General features: G+C 38.6%; 1 protein-coding gene across 1 annotated transcript; it reads right to left on the bottom strand.

Annotated features, from left to right (window-relative positions):
• Positions 1-705: 705 nt before the first annotated feature.
• LOC100554391 (nuclear receptor subfamily 2 group F member 5) lies at positions 706-6,841 on the bottom strand. Its single transcript, XM_062964874.1, has 3 exons — positions 6,505-6,841; positions 3,137-3,664; positions 706-2,038 (listed from the first exon to the last, which is right to left on the bottom strand). The coding sequence occupies exons 1-3, from the start codon at positions 6,839-6,841 to the stop codon at positions 1,764-1,766; spliced, it is 1,140 nt and encodes a 379-aa protein (XP_062820944.1). The 3' UTR covers positions 706-1,763.
• Between the last annotated feature and the right edge of the window lie 14,369 nt (positions 6,842-21,210).

Raw genomic sequence — 21,210 nt, 5'->3', positions numbered from 1 at the left:
TATATATATTCTATATACATATAATATTGATAATAATATTATAATGGAATACAATATTATACTACTAATAATACAATATAATAATATTAATTATATATTATATATTACATGTAATATTACTAATAATATTACCATATAATGATTTAGTACAATGTAGTAATTTAATGCTTATATTGTGCTATCCTTAAAATATATTGTATGTTCATTTGATTTGTAAGCTGCTCTGAGTCCCCTTCGGGGTGAGAAGAGCGGGATATAAATGTAGTAAATAAATAAATAAATAAATGATATTTTTTTGTAGTCAATGTTTTCAATACTATGTGATGTTTTGGTGCTAAATTCGTAAATACAGTAATTACAACATAATGTTACTGCGTATTGAACTACTTTTTCTGTCAAATTTGTTGTATAACATGATATTTTGGTGCTTAATTTGTAAAATCATAACCTAATTTGATGTTTAATAGGCTTTTCCTTAATGCCTCCTTATTATCCAACATATTCGCTTATCCAAGGTTCTGTCGGCCCGTTTAGCTTGGATAAGTAAGACTCTACTTTAATTCAGCTTGGAACTGCACTATATGTTCAGTGCAGACTCTTACAATGCAGTTTAGTGCAGCCCCAAATCTTACAAGTCAAGGCACACAACTAAAAAAAAAAGGGGCTCTATATGCCAATACATTTCAGCAGCACAAACAACCAGTGTGTCATATAATCTGGGTTTATTTTAATTTTATAAATAGTATGTTTGCCCCACCAAGGAGGACAGCTCCCTCCAATGTTTCATTGCAACCTCTTTGTGTAGAAACAAACTACACTGGAAAATCCTTCCCCACCATGGCTTCTTCTGCCTTTCAGTTCTTTATGGGTTTGCAAATGCTGGGATTTTTCCTTATTGTTGTCCATCTCGTGGGGAAGCCGTTTCAATATATCATGAACAATTCCCCAGCCAAACATTTGGGATCCTCCTTTGGGTAGATGTGTAGAGAAATTGTCCCAAAGGGCAAGTCATGTTTCCGTCATTTAGCCAGAAGAGACAAGTATTTTTATTTTCCATTCGACTGAAGAGGAAAGTCTTTTTCTCCCCCATTTGGAAATCTCTTTTGCATTCATCCTCCCTCCCCAGTTTAGTTTCCTTTTTAAAAAAAAAACACTTGTATGCACCAACACGAAAAAGGAGGTAAAAGTGTGTGGCGTCTCATTGCACAATGTCACAAACAGTTTCACTTCCCACAAAATCAGGCATCGCATCCAATGTTCTCCTTATCACCTTCGGTTGTCAACATCCAAAAACTTTTTTAAAAAATCACCCGAAAAGAATTCTGTTCTTTTCGGTCCAAGAAAGTGAAATGATCAAGAAAAAAAGGGGTCCATAATGCCCCTTTTTATTATGTCCCGAAATAAAACAGTGCAGCTGACAATTGGTTCATGCAAGCACTCAACTCTTTTTTCCTTCTTGTTTTGTACACATAAATAAAACGAACGGAATATGTCTCATGGGGTTAAAAAAATGAGAAAACGGGGAAGCAGCTCCACGCAGAGCAAATGTCGTAAAGTCCGGCTCGTCCGACAGCGAGTTTGAGTAAAAGTTCCATAAAGTCCGGCTCATTTAACAGGGAGTTCGACTAGAAGCCCGGTAAAGTCCAGCTCATCCAACAGTAAGTAAAAGTCTGCTAAAGTCCGGCTCATCCGACGACAAGTTCAAGTTAAAGTCCAGTAAAGTCCGGCGAGTTTGAAATGCATCCCAAATGCTCTGTACAGCCTCACTGTATGGGGATGTATGGCCAGTTGAAGCCGGACCCGGAGAGAAGCATGTCCCGGATCAAGGTCTCGATTGGAGTCTTGCCCACCAGCCGGACGAAGAAGAGCTGCTCGATCACGGGGGCTGAGACGATCCGTAAAGAAGGGAGGCGCAGGAGGAGGCGCCCAAAGCGGCTGGGCTGGCTGGGGTACTGGTTCCGAACGTATTCCTCCAAGGCACACTGGGACTTCTCTTGGACATTCTCCACATGGCACAGATCCGTGAGGCCCACTGCGTCTGTAAAGGACAAAGGAGAGGATAAGCTCAGACAGGGGAACTACCGTATATACTGGAGGATAAGCCGGGCTTTTCAGCTGAAAAAGATCACATGTCAGCAAAGAGACCTCCAAAGACCATCTAGATGGTCTCATAAGATCATAGGTAAGGAAAGGGACCCTCAAAGGCCATCTAGAAGGCTTCATAAGACCATAGGTAATGAAAGGGGCCCCCAAAGGCCATCTAGACAGTCTCATAGGACCGTAGGTACGGAAAGTGACCTCCAAAACCCATCTAGATGGTTTAATGAGGCAGTAGCTAAGCAAAGAGACCTTCAAAGACCATCTAGACCAGTGGTTCCCAAACTTCTTTGGCCCTTTCCAGAAAAAATATAACTCAGCGCCCCCTGGAAAGGGCTTAGAGGGGTGGGCGTGGCTCCTGCTCAAGAGGGCGGGGCTGAGCCTCTCCCATAGTACAAGATGCAGGGCTGGGAGGGGGAGGGGCAGGTGGGCGGGGCCACAAATGGGCGGCCAGGACTGGGATGAGCGAAGTTACAAGCTCTGACGCAGGGCTGAGCTTCTATCCCTGTCCTGCGGCGCCTGCCAGGACACAGGGGGTGGGCCTCTTCTCAAGTGCCTGATGGGACTAAACCTCTATACCCCTCCCCCATGTTCTAACAAGCGCCTCAGGGGAGATATACAGGGGCTCAGCCCTGTCTCGGGCTCTTGGAAGGAGGCCCCGCCCCATTCCTTAGCCCCGCCCTCTGTATCACAACAAGCACCTCAGGAGAGGTATAGATTCTCAGCCCTGTCTCGGGCTCTCGGGAAGAAGCCACGTCTCTCCCATGGCCCTGCCCCCGTGTCCTAATAGGTGCCATCACAGCCCTCCTGGATCACTGCAGAGCCCACCAGGGGGTGGTAGCGCCACTTTGGGAATCACTAATCTAGACGATCTCATAAGACCATAAGTAACAAAGAAACTTCCAAAGACCAGGTAGACTTAGGTTAACCCTAAGTCTATAGTTTAGGACAGGGGCCAGGTAAATGACCTTGGAGGGCCGCATATGGCCCACGGGCCTTGTTTGGAGACCCCTGCTCTGCACAATGCTGGCATACTCACCTGGCGTGAAGAGCACAATGGCCTTGAGGCAGGAATACTCGGCCGAGTCCACATGCAGGGCCTTCAGCTTTTCCACTTGCTCCTGGAAGACCCGGATGTGGTCCATGAAGGCCACCACCCGCTCGGCCGGCATGGGCGAGGCGTGGAGCCCAGCGGCGGCCAGGAGCGGGGCCACGTGGAGGGGCATGGCACACTGAGCGGCATTGAGGACGAAGAGCTCACTCCAGGTCATGCGCAACAGGCAGACCTGGTCGGCCAGCTGGAAGTCTGGGAAGAAGGGGATGTTCTTGGCCCATTCGATAGCGCTGAAGAGCAGGCGGGCGGCCAGCTCGCAGATGTTCTCGATGCCCATGATGTTGCCCGGCTGGAGGCACTGGGCGCCGTGGCGGGAGGTGGGGTAGGGCTCTGCCCGCAGGAGGAGGGAGATGAAGCCGGTCAGGTAGGCATGGCAGTTGTAGGGGTCCCCATTGGCCATGGGGTACTGGCCGGGGCTGGGCTGGGCATGGGCCATGCGCCCCCGTTGCACCGCTGCAGAGGGAAAGACAGAGAGAGTTTCCAAATCAAATATGCTATAATACGTATCTTGTATAGAACTACATTTTGATATGTGTATTTACAGAATTTTTACAATATTTGTGTGTTTTGACTGTGCTGTGTCTTGCCTCAAGCCGTGAGAAGAAGCAGGCAAGAGATAAAATTATTATTAATATTATTATTGTTTTGTTTTCAGATTATATTTATTGATTTATTGGAGACTTCTCTTAATTTTCTCACTGGCTCATGTTTATCACTGATGACTGAGCTTAGCGAAAGATACTATTTAATTGATAAGTCTCTGCAATCATTGTAATTGGTTTAAAAGGTTTTTAATGCTTAGTATTTATTTACTGTATATACTCGAGCTTATACTCGAGTATATATAGTATTCTCGCTTCATTTACAACTGTTTAGATTTAGATCCAATTGCCTCCCATTCTGCCATCCTTGGAACATCATAAATATTTTATTAAGCGAAATCAATCATAAATAATATCCATTCCCATGAATACAGGGCATGTCTACAGAGTGAAAGCTATCCCTGCTTCTCAGGCAATTTTGGCAAATTGGGGCAACCAGTGTTTTAGGAGTTTTAGGGTTCAAAGAAAGTTGGCTGGATAAGACCAAAGTAGGAGTGAAAGAAGAAAGGATAGATAAATGGAAGGAAAGATGAATGGAAGGAAAAGTTTAGAGTGAAAGAAGAACGGATAGATATGATAGATAGATAGATAGATAGATAGATAGCCGAATGGAAGGAAGGAAGGAAGGAAGGAAGGAAGGAAGGAAGGAAGGAAGGAAGGAAGGAAGGAAGGAAGGAAGGAAAAAGAAGGAAAGAAAGATGAATGGAAGGAAGGAAAGGTTGGAGTGAAAGAAAAACAGAAAGATAGATGGAAGGAAAGATGAATGGAAGGAAAAGTATACGTGAAAAAAGAACTGATAGATAGATAGATAGATAGATAGATAGATAGATAGATAGATAGATAGACAGACAGACAGATGAATGGAAGGAAGGAAAAATAGGAATGAAAGAAGGAGGGATAGATAGATGGATGGATGGATAGATGGATGGATAGATGGATGGATGGAAGGAAGGAAGGGAGGGAGGGAGGGAGGGAGGGAGGGAGGGAGGAAAAAGAAAGAGGGAGGGAGGGAGGGAGGGAGGGAGGGAGGGAGGGAGAGAAGAAAGAAAGAAAGAAAGAAAGAAAGAAAGAAAGAAAGAAAGAAAGAAAGAAAGAAAGAAAGAAAGAAAGAAAGAAAGAAAGAAAGAAAGACTGGAAGCAAGGAAAAATAAGAGTGAAAGAAGAATGGATGGATGGAAGGAAGAAAAGAAAAAAAGAAGAGTGGAAGGAAGGAAAAGTAGGAGTCAAAGGAGAACAGAAAGACAGACAGACAGATAAATGGAAAGAAGGAAGGAAAAATAGGAGTGAAAGAACTGATAGATAAATAGATGGATGGATGGATGAGTAGATGGAAAGAAAGTAAGCTGAATGGAAGAAAGAAAACATAGGAGTGAATGAAGAACGGATAGATGGATGGATGGAAAGAAATAAGGAAAGAAAGATGAATGGAAAGAAGGAAAAGTAGAAGTGAAAGAACAGATAGACAGATAGATAGATGGAAGGAATGAAGGAAGGAGGGATGAAAGGTAGGAAGGAAGGAAGGGTGAGATGCAGGCTAGAAGGAAAAGGAAGGGAATGGAGGAAAAAGAAGAAGCCTAGGTGTGGAATGGAGATTTATCTCCCGTTCAGATTTTTCCCTACAGTATTTGATGTATGTCCTATTTGTAATAGACACTCCCTAAATCAATTTTGATTATCACCTAGATGTTATCCTATATTGGACCTTTAATGCCTGGATGATTGTTTAACATTTTAACTATGTCAATTTTAACTATGACTTGTTTAAATTGTTTTTAAATTGTGCTGTCTGATATCTAAATTGTTATTTTATGATTTTATGTGATTATATTGGGCTTGTTCCCTGTGTGAGCCGCTCCAAGTCCCCTGCTGGGGAGATGGAGGCGGCATGCAATAATAATAATAATAATAATAATAATAATAATAATAATAATAAAGCTGACAAAACCATTGATCATATCCTCAGCTGCTGTAAGAAAATCGCACAGACAGACTACAAACAGAGACACAACTATGTGGTCCAAAGGATTCATTGGAACTTATGCCTCAAGTACCACCTGCCAGCAGCAAAGAACTGGTGGGATCACAAACCTGCAAAGGTCATGGAAAATGAGCACGCAAAGATACTGTGAGACCTCCGAATCCAGACTGACAAAGCTCTGGAACACAACACACCAGACCTCGCAGTTGTGGAAAAGAAAAAGGTTTAGATCATTGATGTCGCCATCCCAGGTGACAGTCGCATAGACAAAAAACAACCGGAAAAACTCAGCCGCTATCAGGACCTCAAGACTGAACATCAAAGACTCTGGCAGAAACCAGTGCAGGTGGTCCCAGTGGTGATGGGCACATTGGGTGCCGTGCCAAAAGATCTCAGCCGGCATTTGGAAACAATAGACATTGACAAAATCATGATCTGCCAATTGCAAAACGCCACTCGACTGGGATCTGCGCGCATCATCCGAAAATACATCACACAGTCCTAGGCACTTGGGAAGTGTTCGACTTCTGATTTTGTGAAACGAAATCCAGCATATCTATCTTGTTTGCTGTGTCATAAAATAAAATTATTATTATTATTATTATTATTATTATTATTATTATTATTATTATTATTATTATGCCTTGACCAAGAGAACGTGATAGAGTAGGAAGAAGGGAACGAGGAAGGAAGGCCGGAAGAGGGGGACCCACCTTCGCGTCGCATGCCGACCTTGAGGCACTTGGTGAGCCGGCAGTGCTGGCACTGGTTGCGGTGGTGCTGGTCCACGGGGCACTGCCGGCTGGCGCGGCAGGTGTAGCTCAGGTTGCGTCGGACGGAGCGCTTGAAGAAGCTCTTGCAGCCCTCGCAGGTGAACTGCCCGTAGTGCTTCCCGCTGGCCTTGTCCCCGCACACCAGGCAGTCCATGGACGAGGCCCCCGGAGCTCCCTTGCCCTCGCCCTGGGCCCCTCCGCTGGGCTCCTGGGGGGCCGGGAGGGCCGGGGGTCCCCCGGGAAGCTCCTCCTGCCAAGGGGCCACCACCAGGGCCATCCTGAAGGAGGGAAGGGAGGATGGAGGAGAAGAAAGTGAGGGAGAGGAGGGATGAGAGACGGAGAAGCAAAGGAAGAGAGGATGAGGAGAGAGAAGAAAAGGGAGCGGGTTTAAGAGGGTGGGAGTGGAGGGAGAGGAGGAGGAGGAAAGAGAGGGGTAAGTGGAGAGAGAGGAGGGAGAGAGGAATGGAAGGAGAGGAGGAAGAAAGGGGGAAAATGGAGGGAGGGGAGAGAGAGAAATGGAGAGGAAAGAAAGTAGAAGGGAGGGAGAGGAAGAAGAAAGAAGAATGAAGGGAGAGGAAAGAGAGGGGAAGTGGAGAGAGAGGAGGGAGAGAGGAATGGAAGGAGAGGAGGAAGAAAGGGGGAAAATGGAGGGAGGGGGAGAGAGAGAAATGGAGGGAAAGGAAGGGAATGGAGGGAGAGGAAGAAGAAAGAGAAGAATGGAGGGAGAGGAAAGACAGGGAAACAGAGGGAGAGAAGAAAGAAAGAGGAAAGAATAGAAGGCGAGGAAAGAGAAGGGAACAGAGGGAGAGGAGGTGAAAAGAGAGGGATGAATGGTGGGCAAGGAGAGCAGGATAGACAAATAGAGGGAGAAAGAAAAAAAGGAGGATGGAGGGAGAGGAAAGAGAGGGAGAAGAAGCAGAAGGAGATGGAGGAATGGAGGTAGAGGGAAGAATGGAGGGAGAAGAGGAAATAGGGGAAGAATAAAAGGAGAGGATAAGGGAGGGATGGAGAGAGAAAAGGGAGAAAGGAAGGAGGAGAAAAAAGAAGGGAGGAATGTACGGAGAGGAGAAAGAGAGGGAGAGGAATGGACAGAGAAATGAGATGGGGGAATAGAGGGAGATGGGAAAGAGGAAAAGGAATGGCAGGGAGGAGAAAAGAAAGAAGAATAGAAAGAGAAGAGGGAGAAAGAGAACAGAGGGAGGAATGTAGAGAAAGGAGAGGTGGAGAGGAAGGGAAGGAAAGGGAGGACGGAGTAGAAGAGGAAGAGGAAGGAAAAGAAACAAAGGGAAAGGAGGAGGAAAGAGAAAGGAGTGGAGGAAGCAGGAGAAAAGGAGGGAAGAATGGAAAAGAGAGGAAGGAATGAAAGACTTGGGGGAAAGAGTGGAGGGAAAAGGGATGAAGGTGGAAGCAAAAGAAAGGCTTCTTTCTTTCTTTCTTTCTTTCTTTCTTTCTTTCTTTCTTTCTTTCTTTCTTTCTTTCTTTCTTTCTTTCCAAAGCAACGGGTCGGATCCTCACCAGAGGTGGCCAACAAGACCCATCGTCCCCTACTGCTAAGTCCAGCTCATTCTTTCCATCCAAACAAGATCAAAGGAGGAAAGTCCAACAAGGAGGAGAAATCTCCAACCAGGCGGGCCTTGATTGGGTGGGACTCTGACTGAGAAGAAGGGAAAAGGGGACGACGGGGATGATGGCTCTCTCAATCCCTCGCTTGCCACCATTCATCCTTTGCCGGGAGGGAGACCTGCAAACAGTAAAGAAGAGCGGAGATTTTTTTGAACGTTCAGGCCTTAAATTTGGTGGGAAAGGTGGGGAAAGAAAGAATAGGATAGAATAGAAAGAAAGAAAGAGTAGAGAGAAGGAGAGAAAGAATGAAGAGAAAGGAGAACAAAATTAGATACTTTGCTCCCAGTCCTTAAAATATAGATTAAAATATTGATTCTCCTTCCTAATTAATTCTTAATAATAAAACATAAATAAAACTTTATTTATACCCCGCCACCAAACAACATAAGGACAAAATAAACAACGACATACAGTAGAGTCTCACTTATCCAAGGTTCTGGATTATCCAATGCATTTTTTTAGTCAATGTTTTCAATATATCATGATATTTTGGTGCTAAATTCGTAAATACAGTAATTACAACATAACATTACTGTGTATTGAACTACTTTTTCTGTCAAATTTGTTGTATAACATGATGTTTTGGTGCTTAATTTGTAAAATCATAACCTCCTTTGATGTTTAATAGGCTTTTCCTTAATCCCTCCTTATTATCCAAGATATTCGCTTATCCAAGGTTCTGCTGGCCCATTTAGCTTGGATAAGTGAGACTCTACTATAAAACTTTATTTATACCCCGTCACCATCTCCCCATGGGAACTTGGGGCGGCTTACATGGGGCAGAGGCCCAAACAACACAATTGAACAAAATAAACAACAACATAATAATAAAACTATATAATATAATAATAATAATAATAATAATAATAATAATAATAATAATATATAATAAAACATAAATAATATCTATATAGATATAGATATGCACATTAGATTCTCAGTTAACTGGCACTCATGAGGATTGGAAGATGCCTGATAAATGCTGTTTCTGGTTGCTTGAGAGTTACTATTAAAAAGAGACTTAATACTAGATTATACCCTACTCAACCAACCTTGTATTCGGGTCAGCTTGTACTTGAGTATATACGGTAGCTGTACGCAATAGTATCCCACGGAAACTTACTGGCAGCGCATGGGGTGCAGAACCAAAATTAATAAGAACATTAGCCCTGGCCTTGTCTTACTCAACTAAGTATGTTTGGCACAAATCTGTCCACATGAAGCAGGTGAATATAGCATTGAATGAGACATGTAGAATAAACACAGGATGTCTCAAACTTACATCTGTTGATAAACTCTATAAGCTAGTTGGCATTGCCCGTCCTAATGTGCGACGGGAAGTTGCTGCTAACTGGGAGAGAAATAAGACTGAACACTGTGAAAGCCATCCACTGCATTGTTATCAGCCTCCTCCCAGTAGACTCAAATCTAGGAAAAGCTTCCTAAGAACCACCACTCCTCTTAATGTTCCTCCAGCAACAGCAAGAGTATCTCTCCAGGCAGCTAAATCCCTAATGATTGCCCCCCCCCCCCACAAGGGTCTTTCTCAAGGGGGCAAAGCAAGAATGGGCAACTTGGAAGTCCTTGAACAGACTCAGAAGCGGAGTGAGCAAATCAAAAGACAACCCGGCCAAATGACACTATCTAGAATCCTCCACCTTGTGCGACTGTGGAGCAGAACAAACAATTCAGCATCTGTCTGCTTGCCCAACATTGCCCTGCCTTGTGCACTGCTTAAAGCTACAGACAATGCTGTCACTGTTGCCTGTTTTTGGTCAAAAATTATTTAGTTGCTTGTGCTCTTTCTGTTTTATCAGTTCTATACTTATTTATGCAATGCTTTTGACACAAAATAAATAAAAATAAAAATAATAAAAATAATAAAAATAATAAAAATAATAAAAATAATAAAAATAATAATAAACCATTATGAACCTACACAATTTTGGAGGGCATAGAATATGAATGAATGACTTAATGAATAAATAAGTGTGTGTGTAGCTTATTTATTTACTAAATTTACATTTATTTACTCACCCCAAAGGAGACTCAGAGCGGCTTACAAATCAAATGGACATACAATATATTATTAGCATAGCACAATATAAGCATTAAATTACTATATTGTATTATATCATTATATGGCAATATTATTAGTAATATTACATTTAATATATAATATATAATTAATATTATTATATTGTATTATTATTTGTATAATATTATAGAGTCTCACTTATCCAACATAAACAGGCCGACAGAACCTTGGATAAGCGAATATGTTGGATAATAAGGAGGGATTAAGGAAAAGCCTATTAAACATCAAATTAGGTTATGATTTTACAAATTAAGCACCAAAACATCATGTTATACAACAAATTTGACAGAAAAAGTAGTTCCATATGCATTAATGCTATGGTAGTAATTACTGTATTTACAAATTTAGCACCAAAATATCACGATGTATTGAAAACATTGACTACAAAAATTCGTTGGATAATCCAGAACGTTGGATAAGCGAGTGTTGGATAAGTGAGACTCTACTGTATTACATAATATTCTTAATAATTATTAATTAATTAATTAATTAATTAATAATATTGTATTATTAGCGACATATATATCCCAGTCTTCTCATCCCGAAGGGAACTCAGGGCGGCTCACAAGTCATATGTACGTACAATCTATATATATAAAAGAGTGATGGCATCACGGCAATTCACAAAACAACAAAAGTACAGGCCCCCCAACCTCAAAATTTGACAACACAACCCATCATCCACGCCTCAAGGTTGATACAACAAAAAGAAAAGAAAAATAAAGTCCTAATTAGAGGGAGAGCAATAATTTTTTTTATCCAATTGCTGCCAGTTTAGAGGGCTAATCTCTGCCCACTTGGTTGCCTAGCAACCAAGGGACAGCCAGGTTTCAGTTAGGGGACAGGCAGATTTAGGCCTCACTTAGGCTTCTTCCACAGATTATCTAATTTGCACTGGATTATATGGCAGTGTAGACTCAAGGCCCTTCCACACAGCTATATAACCCATTTATAATCTTATATTATCTGCTTTGCACTGGATTATCTTGACTCCGCACTACTATATAATCCATCTCAGTGTGCATTTTATACAGCTGTGAAGAAGGGGCCTCAGATAATCCAGTTCTGAGCAGATAATATAAGATTAGAAATATACAGTAGAGTCTCACTTATCCAACGTAAACAGGCCGGCAGGATAAGTGAATATGTTGGATAATAAGAAGGGATTCAGGAAAAGCCAATTAAACATCAAATTAGGTAATCGTTATACAAATTAAGCACCAAAACATCATATTATACAACAAATTTGACAGAAAAAGTAGTTCCATGCGCAGTAATGCTATGTTGTAATTACAGTAGAGTCTCACTTATCCAAGAAGATGGGATTTAATGCAAAACATTTAGATCCTGATGTAGCAGTCCATCAAGTACAGTAGAGTCTCACTTATCCAACACTCGCTTATCAAACGTTCTGGATTATCCAACGCATTTTTGTAGTCAATGCTTTCAATATATCGTGATATTTTGGTGCTAAATTCATAAATACAGTAATTACTATATAGCATTACTGTGTACTGAACTACTTTTTCTGACAAATTTGTTGTCTAACATGATGTTTTGGTGCTTAATTTGTAAAATCATAACTTAATTTGATGTTTAATAGGGTTATCCTTAATTCCTCATTATCCAACATATTTGCTTATCCAACGTTCTGCCGGCCCGTTTATGTTGGATAAGTGAGACTCTACTGTACTGTATTTACAAATTTACCACTAAAATATCACAATGAATTTAAAACACTGACTACAAAAACATTGATTATGAAAAGGCAGACTGCGTTGGATAATCCAGAACATTGTATAAGCGAATGTTGGATAAGTTAGATTTTTCTTTAATATGAAATAATTACTGGGACAGAATAATGCAGAACAATATAATCTCTAAAACCAGGACAGTAAATAAACAGGGGAATTCCACACAGGAAACAATCAGGGCCAGCTAACACCTCCCAACAAAGTATTCCCATCATCAAAGTCTGGCAAATCCTGTTTTCTCAGGGCCACAGACAATAGAAGCACATAAAATATCGCAAACAACATCACTCTGAAAACAAGGGTATTCCAGACAGGAAACAATCAGGGCCAGCTAACACCTCCCAACAAAGTATTCCCATCATCAAAGTCTGGAAAATCCTCTGTTTTCTCAGGGCCACAGACAGTAGAAGCACATAAAATATTGCAAACAACACCACTCTGAAAACAAGGGAATTCCAGACAGGAAACAATCAGGGCCAGCTAACACCTCCCAAAAAAAAATTCACTCAGGGAGGAAACAGCCAGGCTTAAAAGCTGCAAGGCCATTACATCCTAATCATTTTTCCTAATTGCAGCATTCATACTTGCCTCCAACAAACAAAAAAAACCAATCAGAAATATTGTATATTCACAACCTTTAGGAAATAATATCCCCTGATGGCGCAGCGTGTTAAAGCGCTGAGCTGCTGAACTTCTGGACTGAAAGGCCACAGGTTTGAATTGGGGGAGTGGAGAGAGCCCCCACTGTTAGCTCCAGCTTCTGCCAACCCAGAAGTTCGAAAACATGCAAATGTGAGTGCATCAATAGGTACTGCTCCTGCGGGAAGGTAACGCCGCTCCATGTAGTCATCCCACATGACCTTGGAGGAGTCTACGGACGACGCCGGCTCTTCGGCTTAGAAATGGAGATGAGCACCAACCTCCAGAGTCAGACACGACTGGACTTAATGTCTGGGGAAAACCTTGACCCTTGACCTTAACTACCACCAATTCCTCAATACTTTATTTCCCATACCACCAGACTTCGCCACAGCAACGCGTGGCTGGGCACAGCTAGTAATATTATATTATTCGTATAGCACAATATAAGCATTAGGTAAAGGTTTCCCCTGACGTTAAGTCCAGTCGTGTCCGACTTTGATGTTTAATAGGCTTCTCCTTAATCTCTCCTTATTATCCAAAATATTTGCTTATCCAATGTTCTGCTTGCCCGTTTATGTTGGATAAGTGAGATTACTGTATTATATTTAGTTATAAGTAGGTAAAGGTAAAGTTTTCCCCTGACATTAAGTCTAGTTGTGTCCGACTCTGGGGGTTGGTGCTCATCTCCATTTCTAAACCAAAGAGCTGGTGTTGTCCGTAGACACCTCCAAGGTCATGTGGCCGGCATGATCTACTCACCTTTGCATGTTTTCGAACTGCTAGGTTGGCAGAAGCTGGGGCTAACAACGGGAGCTCACTCTGCTCCCAGGATTCAAACTGCCAACCTTTTGGTCAGCAAGTTCAGCAGCTCAGCGGTTTAACCCGCTGCGCCACCAGGTATTTAGTTATAGCCTGCTTTTTTCTCTTAAATGAGACCCAAAGTAGAGAAAGACGATTCCTGACATAAATGGAGGGGGGGGGAAGAAATATTGGCACTTACTGATGATGATGGTGATGATTTTATTCTGCTTTCCAACCTATCTTTGACCACATCTCCCCCTATGAACCGGCGTGGGCTCTAAAATCCGCCATGGAGGCCCTGCTCTTGGTCCCACTCACGTCTCAAGCGTGGTTGGTGGGGACAAGGGAGAGGGCCTTCTCTGTGGCGGCCCCTGGCTTTGGAATGCCCTCCCCAAAGAAATTAGGCTAGCCCCTGTCATAAATATTAAATATTAAGTGGGTATTTTTGATAACAAAAGTGTAGGCCGAAGCCTGTTAAGAGTTAGTGGGCCAAAGCTAGCATCTCCCTGAGGAGAGGGAGTAGGCCGAAGCCTGTTTGGTAGTTATTTGCCTCAAGTGAGGGAACTCCACAGTCAGTCTGAGGTAAGCCTGTATGAGAGAAGCTTCATGTTTTAATGCTCCTGTGTGTGAAGGCTACTGCATGTAAATCTGCTATGTATTTATTTGTGTTATTTATTTATTTATTTTATTTACCTTATTTCTACCCCGCCTTTCTCTACCCCAAAGGGGACTCAAGGCGGCTTACATATGGCAACCATGAGATGCCTTAAAACACATACAACAGACTAAAAATTAATTAAAATTTAAAATAAATACATACCGTATATACTCAAATATAAGCCCTCCACAAGGATGGTAAAACATAAAAAAAAATATGTGCATCCCTTGGGCAACGTCTCTGCAGCCAGCCAATTCTTTCTCACCAGAAGCGACTTGCAATTTCTGCGACTTGCTTCCAGCAGTTTATTCCTATTCCTTGTCCTATTGCCTTTGGTTTTGCACAAGTCCTTCCCTTTCCCTTGCAATCTTGTTTGTCTCCTTTTTGGTTCCTTGATGCTAGAAGTATGGATGTATTTTGATGTTTTAATTCTGTGGTTTAATTGTTTTTAATTACATATTGTTGTTACGCGTTTTATTCTTATACTATGTACACTTGTTTTTTGGGCTTGGTCCCCATGTAAGCTGCCCAAGTCCCTTCGGGGAGATGGAGGCGGGTTGAAAGAATAAAGTTGTTGTTGTTGTTATGTATATTTGTTTTATGTTAATTTGCATTGTCGATGGCTGTATTCATTCAACTACCTCATGACTCAATATTTACACACTGCACTTTATCCAGCTCGTTTTTATCCTTTTACTTGGGTGCCAAATCCACGTTTTAATATGCTTTTAACATGATTATTTATTTTGTTTTGTTTTGGAATGTTGGATTTTAATAACTGTGTTGCATTTTGATGTTTCTTTATGTTTTATTGTTTTATCTGGGCTTGGCCCCATGTAAGCCGCCCAGAGTCCCTTTGGAGAGATGGAGGCGGGGTATAAAAATAAAGTATTATTATTATTATTATTATTATTATTATTATTATTATTATTTATATTTATATTGTTCCTGTTTTAGTATTTCACTGTATTCTGTATATTTTGCTGCACTACTATGTGCCTTGTAAGCCACCCGAATCCCTTCTGGGCAATGATGGCAGGATATAAATAAAACTATTATTATTATTATTATTATTATTATTTCCTCTTTAGAATGAGAACGAAAGTGGAGAAAGACAATTTCTACTACAAAGGAAAGCAAAAAGATGTTTGTAGTAGAAATTGTCTTTCTCCACTTTGGCTTTTTCTCCATTTTGGCTTTTATTGATGATGATGATGATGATGATGATGACAGTGATGATGCTAAAGATTATACAATTGCTGTGAGTTTGTCTGGCTATATTTCAGAAGCATTCTCTCCTGACGTTTCGCCCATATCTATGGCAGGCATCCCCAGAGGTTGGAAGGTCTGCTGGAAACTAGGCGAGTAGAGTTTACATATATATATATATATTTAGCTCTACTCTACTTTCCTCGCAATGATCCCCAGCAACATTTTGGGGTGGAAAAAGGCCAAATAGCGTTAGATATAATATCACAGAAGCACAATTATTTACAAAATCAAGTGTGATAAATAATAAACCGTATTCATAACATAACAACAACAACAACAATAATAATAATGCTTTTTTTATAACCCGCCTTATCTCCCCAAAGAAACTCAGGAAAAAAATCTGTTCCTGGTTTGAAAGTATTATTTCCTGTTTAATTGTGAGTTCCTTCACAATTACAATTGTGAGACTCTATCAGATAGTCATTGAAAAACTAGAGCAAAATGTGCTATAGCAGGATGTCCTTAGTTATAGCCTGCTTTAAAACAAAGTTTTTGCAGTTTAATAAAATTTCCCCATGTTTTCATGATAATAAATAATAATACTTTATTTTTGTACCCCGCCTCCATCTCCCCGAAGGGACTCGGGGCAGCTTACATGGGGACAAGCCTGGGTAAAAACACCAACCAAAATAAAACACATCAAAAGATTCAGACACAAATATGAAAATTTTACACATTTACATAATAATAATTTTAAATGATAGAAAGAAGATATAGCAAATTTTTAGGTGTACAAAATCTGCAAAAACAAAAAACCAAAACAAAAAAAACCCTCTGAACATCAAAGAGAAACATTAAATAAATAACCGAGGCTAAGATACAAAAAGCTATAAAGAAATAAGATATTAGCAAAGCCCCATGCCCGGATGGAATAACAGCCTTATTTAGAAAGAACTAATAGATAGAACTAATTAGGAAATGACATTGATAACCCAGGAACAAACATCGTGTTACATAGTGAAATCCTAGTAATATTTCAAATTCCTATTCATCATCCAAAACCATGTTCCTTTTTATGAAAATGATCAATAATAAACCAATCTCTAAAGATAAGCAATGGCATAGTTTTACAGCTGGAAATGTTTACTGAGCCAAGAGTGATTTAATCCCTAATAAACGAGATTGCAAATACTATTTATGCCGCGATTAATCATTCTATTGGGGACTATTTTTCTTGCATAAATATCTCTTATTTTGACAGTTAACTGCTTCAAATGGCTTATTAAGACTGATTTATTGATTATTTCTATTGTCGAATCAGTCTTTTTTGTATTTGGTTTACGAAAGGAACCGGGTATTTCGTAATTTTGGAGAGCTGTCAAAGCAGGTGGCCAAAGTCACATGTGATTCTTTCTGTTGCACAAACGATTATCCGATGGTTCTTAAAATCCATCTTCCCCACTCCCCAAAAAAGGATCAAATTAATGATTAGCCGCTGCAAACGCAAGATCAATTCAAAGGGATTAATGTCACGCCGGCCTTTTTTCTAACCCTTTTTTCTAACCCTTCAAATGCCATCTGGCCACATCGTGACCAATTAAATCCACGTTTTGCACTCAGAAATTCCAAAAGAGAACTCATTCATTCCAACATATATATACACATAAAGATATATGTATATACATTATATTGATAATATAATAATATTATACAGTATTGATAATATTATAATGTAATACAATATTATACTAATAATAATACAATATAATAGTAATAATATAAAAGCTTACAGTATATGTATATTAAAAAATATTTGATTAGGAAGTGTGTCGTAGTTTGTAATACTTATTTACGCTCATACATGTGGTATTATAAGTATATACAATAGATATAATATATTGTATATATTTATATTGATAATATTATAATGTAATACAATATCATACTAATAATAATACAGTATAATAATATTAATTATATATTATATATTAAAGGTAATATTACTAATAATATTACCATATAATGATATAGTACAATATAGTAATTTAATGTTTATATTGTGCTATGCTAATAATATATTGTATGTACATTTGATTTGTAAGCCGCTCTGAGTCCCCTTCGGGGTGAGAAGAGCGGGATATAAATGTAATAAATAATAAATAAATAAATATGTGTGGGTGGATAGATGATAGATAGATAGAGATGATAGAAAGACATCAAACCTAATTAAAGGTTTTGTTTTGAAGCTAATTTTAATTCATTCGTTTTGTACAAATTGATCATACAGTAGAGTCTCACTTATCCAACGTAAACGGGCCGGCAGAACGTTGGATAAGCGAATATGTTGGATAATAAGGAGAGATGAAGGAGAAGCCTATTAAACATCAGATTAGGTTATGATTTTACAAATTAAGCACCAAAACATCATGTTATACAACAAATTTGACAGAAAAAGTAGTTCAATATGCAGTAATGCTACATAGTAATTACTGTATTTATGAATTTAGCACCCAAAAATCACGATATATTGAAAACATTGACTACAAAAATGCGTTGGATAATCCAGAACGTTGGATAAGTGAGTGTTGGATAAGTGAGACTCTACTGTACTAATAATCACAAATAGTATTTGTTTATCAAAGGCATTATTATTTATTAAAGTTAATATGATGTAGATATCAATAAGATATAAATATAGATGAGATATACATCTATATCTCGATGTAGATAGATCTGAGATACAGATTTCAATGTATATATAAGATATGTGGTAGATGTAGATAGATCTAAGGTAAACATGCCATGCTAATTTTACATACATATATATATAATATATATACAATAATTTATAAATATATAATGTATTGTATATACTTATAATATTGATGGTAATATTATAATGTAATACAATATTATACTACTAATAATAATATAATATAATATTAATTATATATTAAATGTAATATTACTAATAATATTACCGTATAATGATATAGTACAATATAGTAATTTAATGCTTATATTGTGCTTTGCTAATAATATATTATATGTACATTTGATTTGTAAGCCGCTCTGAGTCCCCTCCGGGGTGAGAAGAGCAGGATATAAATGTAGTAAATAAAATAAAATAAATAAATAAATAAAGATGTAGATGAAATATAGATATACGGTATACTGATATAGGTGAGATATAGATATAAATGAGATATAGATATAAATATAGATGAGATAAACATCTGTATCCCGATATAGATAGAGCTGAGATATTTATGAAGGATTAAAGTTAATCATATATGTACACACATACATACATACATACATACCTGGAGTTAACTTTAATCCTTAATAGATCCATACTATAGACTAATTAATAGACTAATAATATATATTTGCCTGTGTCAGGAGATTTAGATATATAGATAAGATATAGATGCAATATAAATACAGATGATATAACTATAGGCATGTAGATGATATAGATGTAGATATAGATGAAATATAGATACAGTATACGGTATACTGATATAGGTGAGATATAGATATAAATTATATATATATATATATATATATATATATATATATCAATGTAGATAAAGCTGAGATATTTATGAAGGATTAAAGTTAATCATATACACATATACACATATACACTCATACCTGGAGTTAACTTTAATCCTTATCTATTAAGGATACTATACTTAGTCCATACTATAGACTACTTAACAGACTAATAATATATATTTGTATGTGTCCAAACTCCAAACTCTCTTCCTAATCCAAGGTTGGATTTTTAATACTGGAAATTATTACAACATTAATTAATTTTGTAATCATGGTATGCCTTATTAGTCTATTAAGCATGAAATATCATATCATATCGTTATATAGATATATTTATAGGTATATAGGAGTGTTTATATATGTGTCTGCATGCATTACAAAGTCCAGACTCACTTCACAAATTAAAGGTATAGATGAGATAGATGTAAATATAGATGAGGTATAGCTATAAATATAGATGAAGTATACATCTATATCTCGCTGTAGATATAGCTTTTTTTCGTGTCAGAGCGACTTGAGAAACTGCAAATCGCTTCTGGTGTGAGAGAATTGGCTAATTTCTAATTTTTGGCAAATTTTTTGCCATTCATTCATTGGTGATTTATTTTTCAGTTCATTATTCCATTCATTAAAAAGATGCCTCTCCTGCATCAAAAAGCCAAGCCTTGGGTTAGGAAGCGAGTTTATGGAGTTTGTGCTAACCTGCAGACATACAGTAGTCTCACTTATCCAACACTCGCTTATCCTACGTTCTGGATTATCCAACGCATTTTTGTAGTCAATGCTTTCAATATGTCATGATATTTTGGTGCTAAATTCATAAATACAGTAATTACTACATAGCATTACTACGTATTGAACTACTTTTTCTGTCGAATTTGTTGTATAACATGATGTTTTGGTGCTTAATTTGTAAAATCATGACCTAATTTGATGTTTAATAGGCTTTTCCTTAATGCCTCCTTATTATCCAACATATTTGCTTATCCAACATTCTGCCGGCCCGTTTATGTTGGATAAGTGAGACTCTACTGTACATACATTTAGGCACCAATTATATCGATATCTATAGATCTAATCTAGATCCACATATATAAATCTATATCTATTATCTATATCTCTGCTATATCTACATCTATATCAAATCTATATATTATCTGTATCTATATCTTATCTATATATCTAAATCTGCTGACACAGACAAATATATATTATTAGTCTATTAATTAGTCTTTAGTATTGATCTATTAAGGATTAAAGTGAACTCTATGTATGTATGTGTGTTCATATATGATTAACTTTAATCCCTCATAATTATCTCAGCTTTATCTAAATGTATATCTAATCTATATTTATATCTATCTCATTTATATCTATTATCTCACCTATATCAGTATACTGTATCTATATTTCATCTATTTCATCTATATCTACATCTATATAATCTACATCTCTATATTTATATCATCTGTATCTATATCTCATCTATATCTACATCTACCGTGTATCTTATCTATACATCGAAATCTGTATTTCAGATCTTTCTACATCGAGATATAGATACCTATCTCATCTATATGTATATCTTACTAGCTGTGCCCGGCCACGCGTTGCTGTGGCTTATGTGAATCATTTTTGCCCACAGGGCCTAAAAGGGGCAAGGCCTACCCTTCTGACCGGTAGCCAGGGTTGAAAACGGCTCTACCTCGACCTCTAATTTGGACTTTATTTTTCTAGGTTTTTTTGTTTGAAAGACATAGATTGGCCAAATTTGTGGCCAAATTTGGTGTGATTTGGTTCAGTGGTTTTGTTGTTTACTCAGTCCTACAAACGTACATTACATTTTTATATATAGAGAGTTATATCTACATCTATATATCTAAATCTATATCTCGGCTATATCTAAGGAGCCCTCGGTGACGCAATGGGTTAACCCTTGTGTCGGCAGGACTGATAACCAACAGGTCAGAGGTTCGAATCCGGGAGAGCGGGTTGAGCTCCCTCTGTCAGCTCCAGCTCCCCATGCAGGGACATGAAAGAAGCCACAAGGATGGTAAAACAGCAAAACATGCGGATGTACCCTGGGCAACATCCTTGCAGATGGACAATTCTCTCACACCAGAAGCGACTTGCAGTTTCTCAAGTCGCTCCTGACACGAAAAAAAGCGACATATAGATGTATACCTCACTTATATTTATTTCTATATCTCATTTATATCTATATCTCATCAATATTTACATCTATCTCATCTATATCTCAGCTATATCTACATTGAGATATAGATGTTTACCTCATT

Source organism: Anolis carolinensis, unplaced genomic scaffold (assembly GCF_035594765.1).
Source record: "Anolis carolinensis isolate JA03-04 unplaced genomic scaffold, rAnoCar3.1.pri scaffold_14, whole genome shotgun sequence".
Classification (NCBI taxonomy): Eukaryota; Metazoa; Chordata; class Lepidosauria; order Squamata; family Dactyloidae; genus Anolis; species Anolis carolinensis.
Note: the sequence above shows the minus strand (reverse complement) of the source record. Positions and strands in the feature narration are given on the sequence as shown.

What these genes read in the sequence shown, in the direction of transcription:
- LOC100554391 (XM_062964874.1), bottom strand. Translation starts at nt 6,841, where the DNA reads ATGGCCCTGGTGGTGGCCCCTTGGCAGGAGGAGCTTCCCGGGGGACCC. An exon ending in GGTCGGCATGCGACGCGAAG is followed by an intron (nt 3,665 to 6,504) that starts GTGGGTCCCCCT and finishes TTCCCTCTGCAG; the next exon opens with CGGTGCAACGGGGGCGCATG. An exon ending in CATTGTGCTCTTCACGCCAG is followed by an intron (nt 2,039 to 3,136) that starts GTGAGTATGCCA and finishes TGTCCTTTACAG; the next exon opens with ACGCAGTGGGCCTCACGGAT.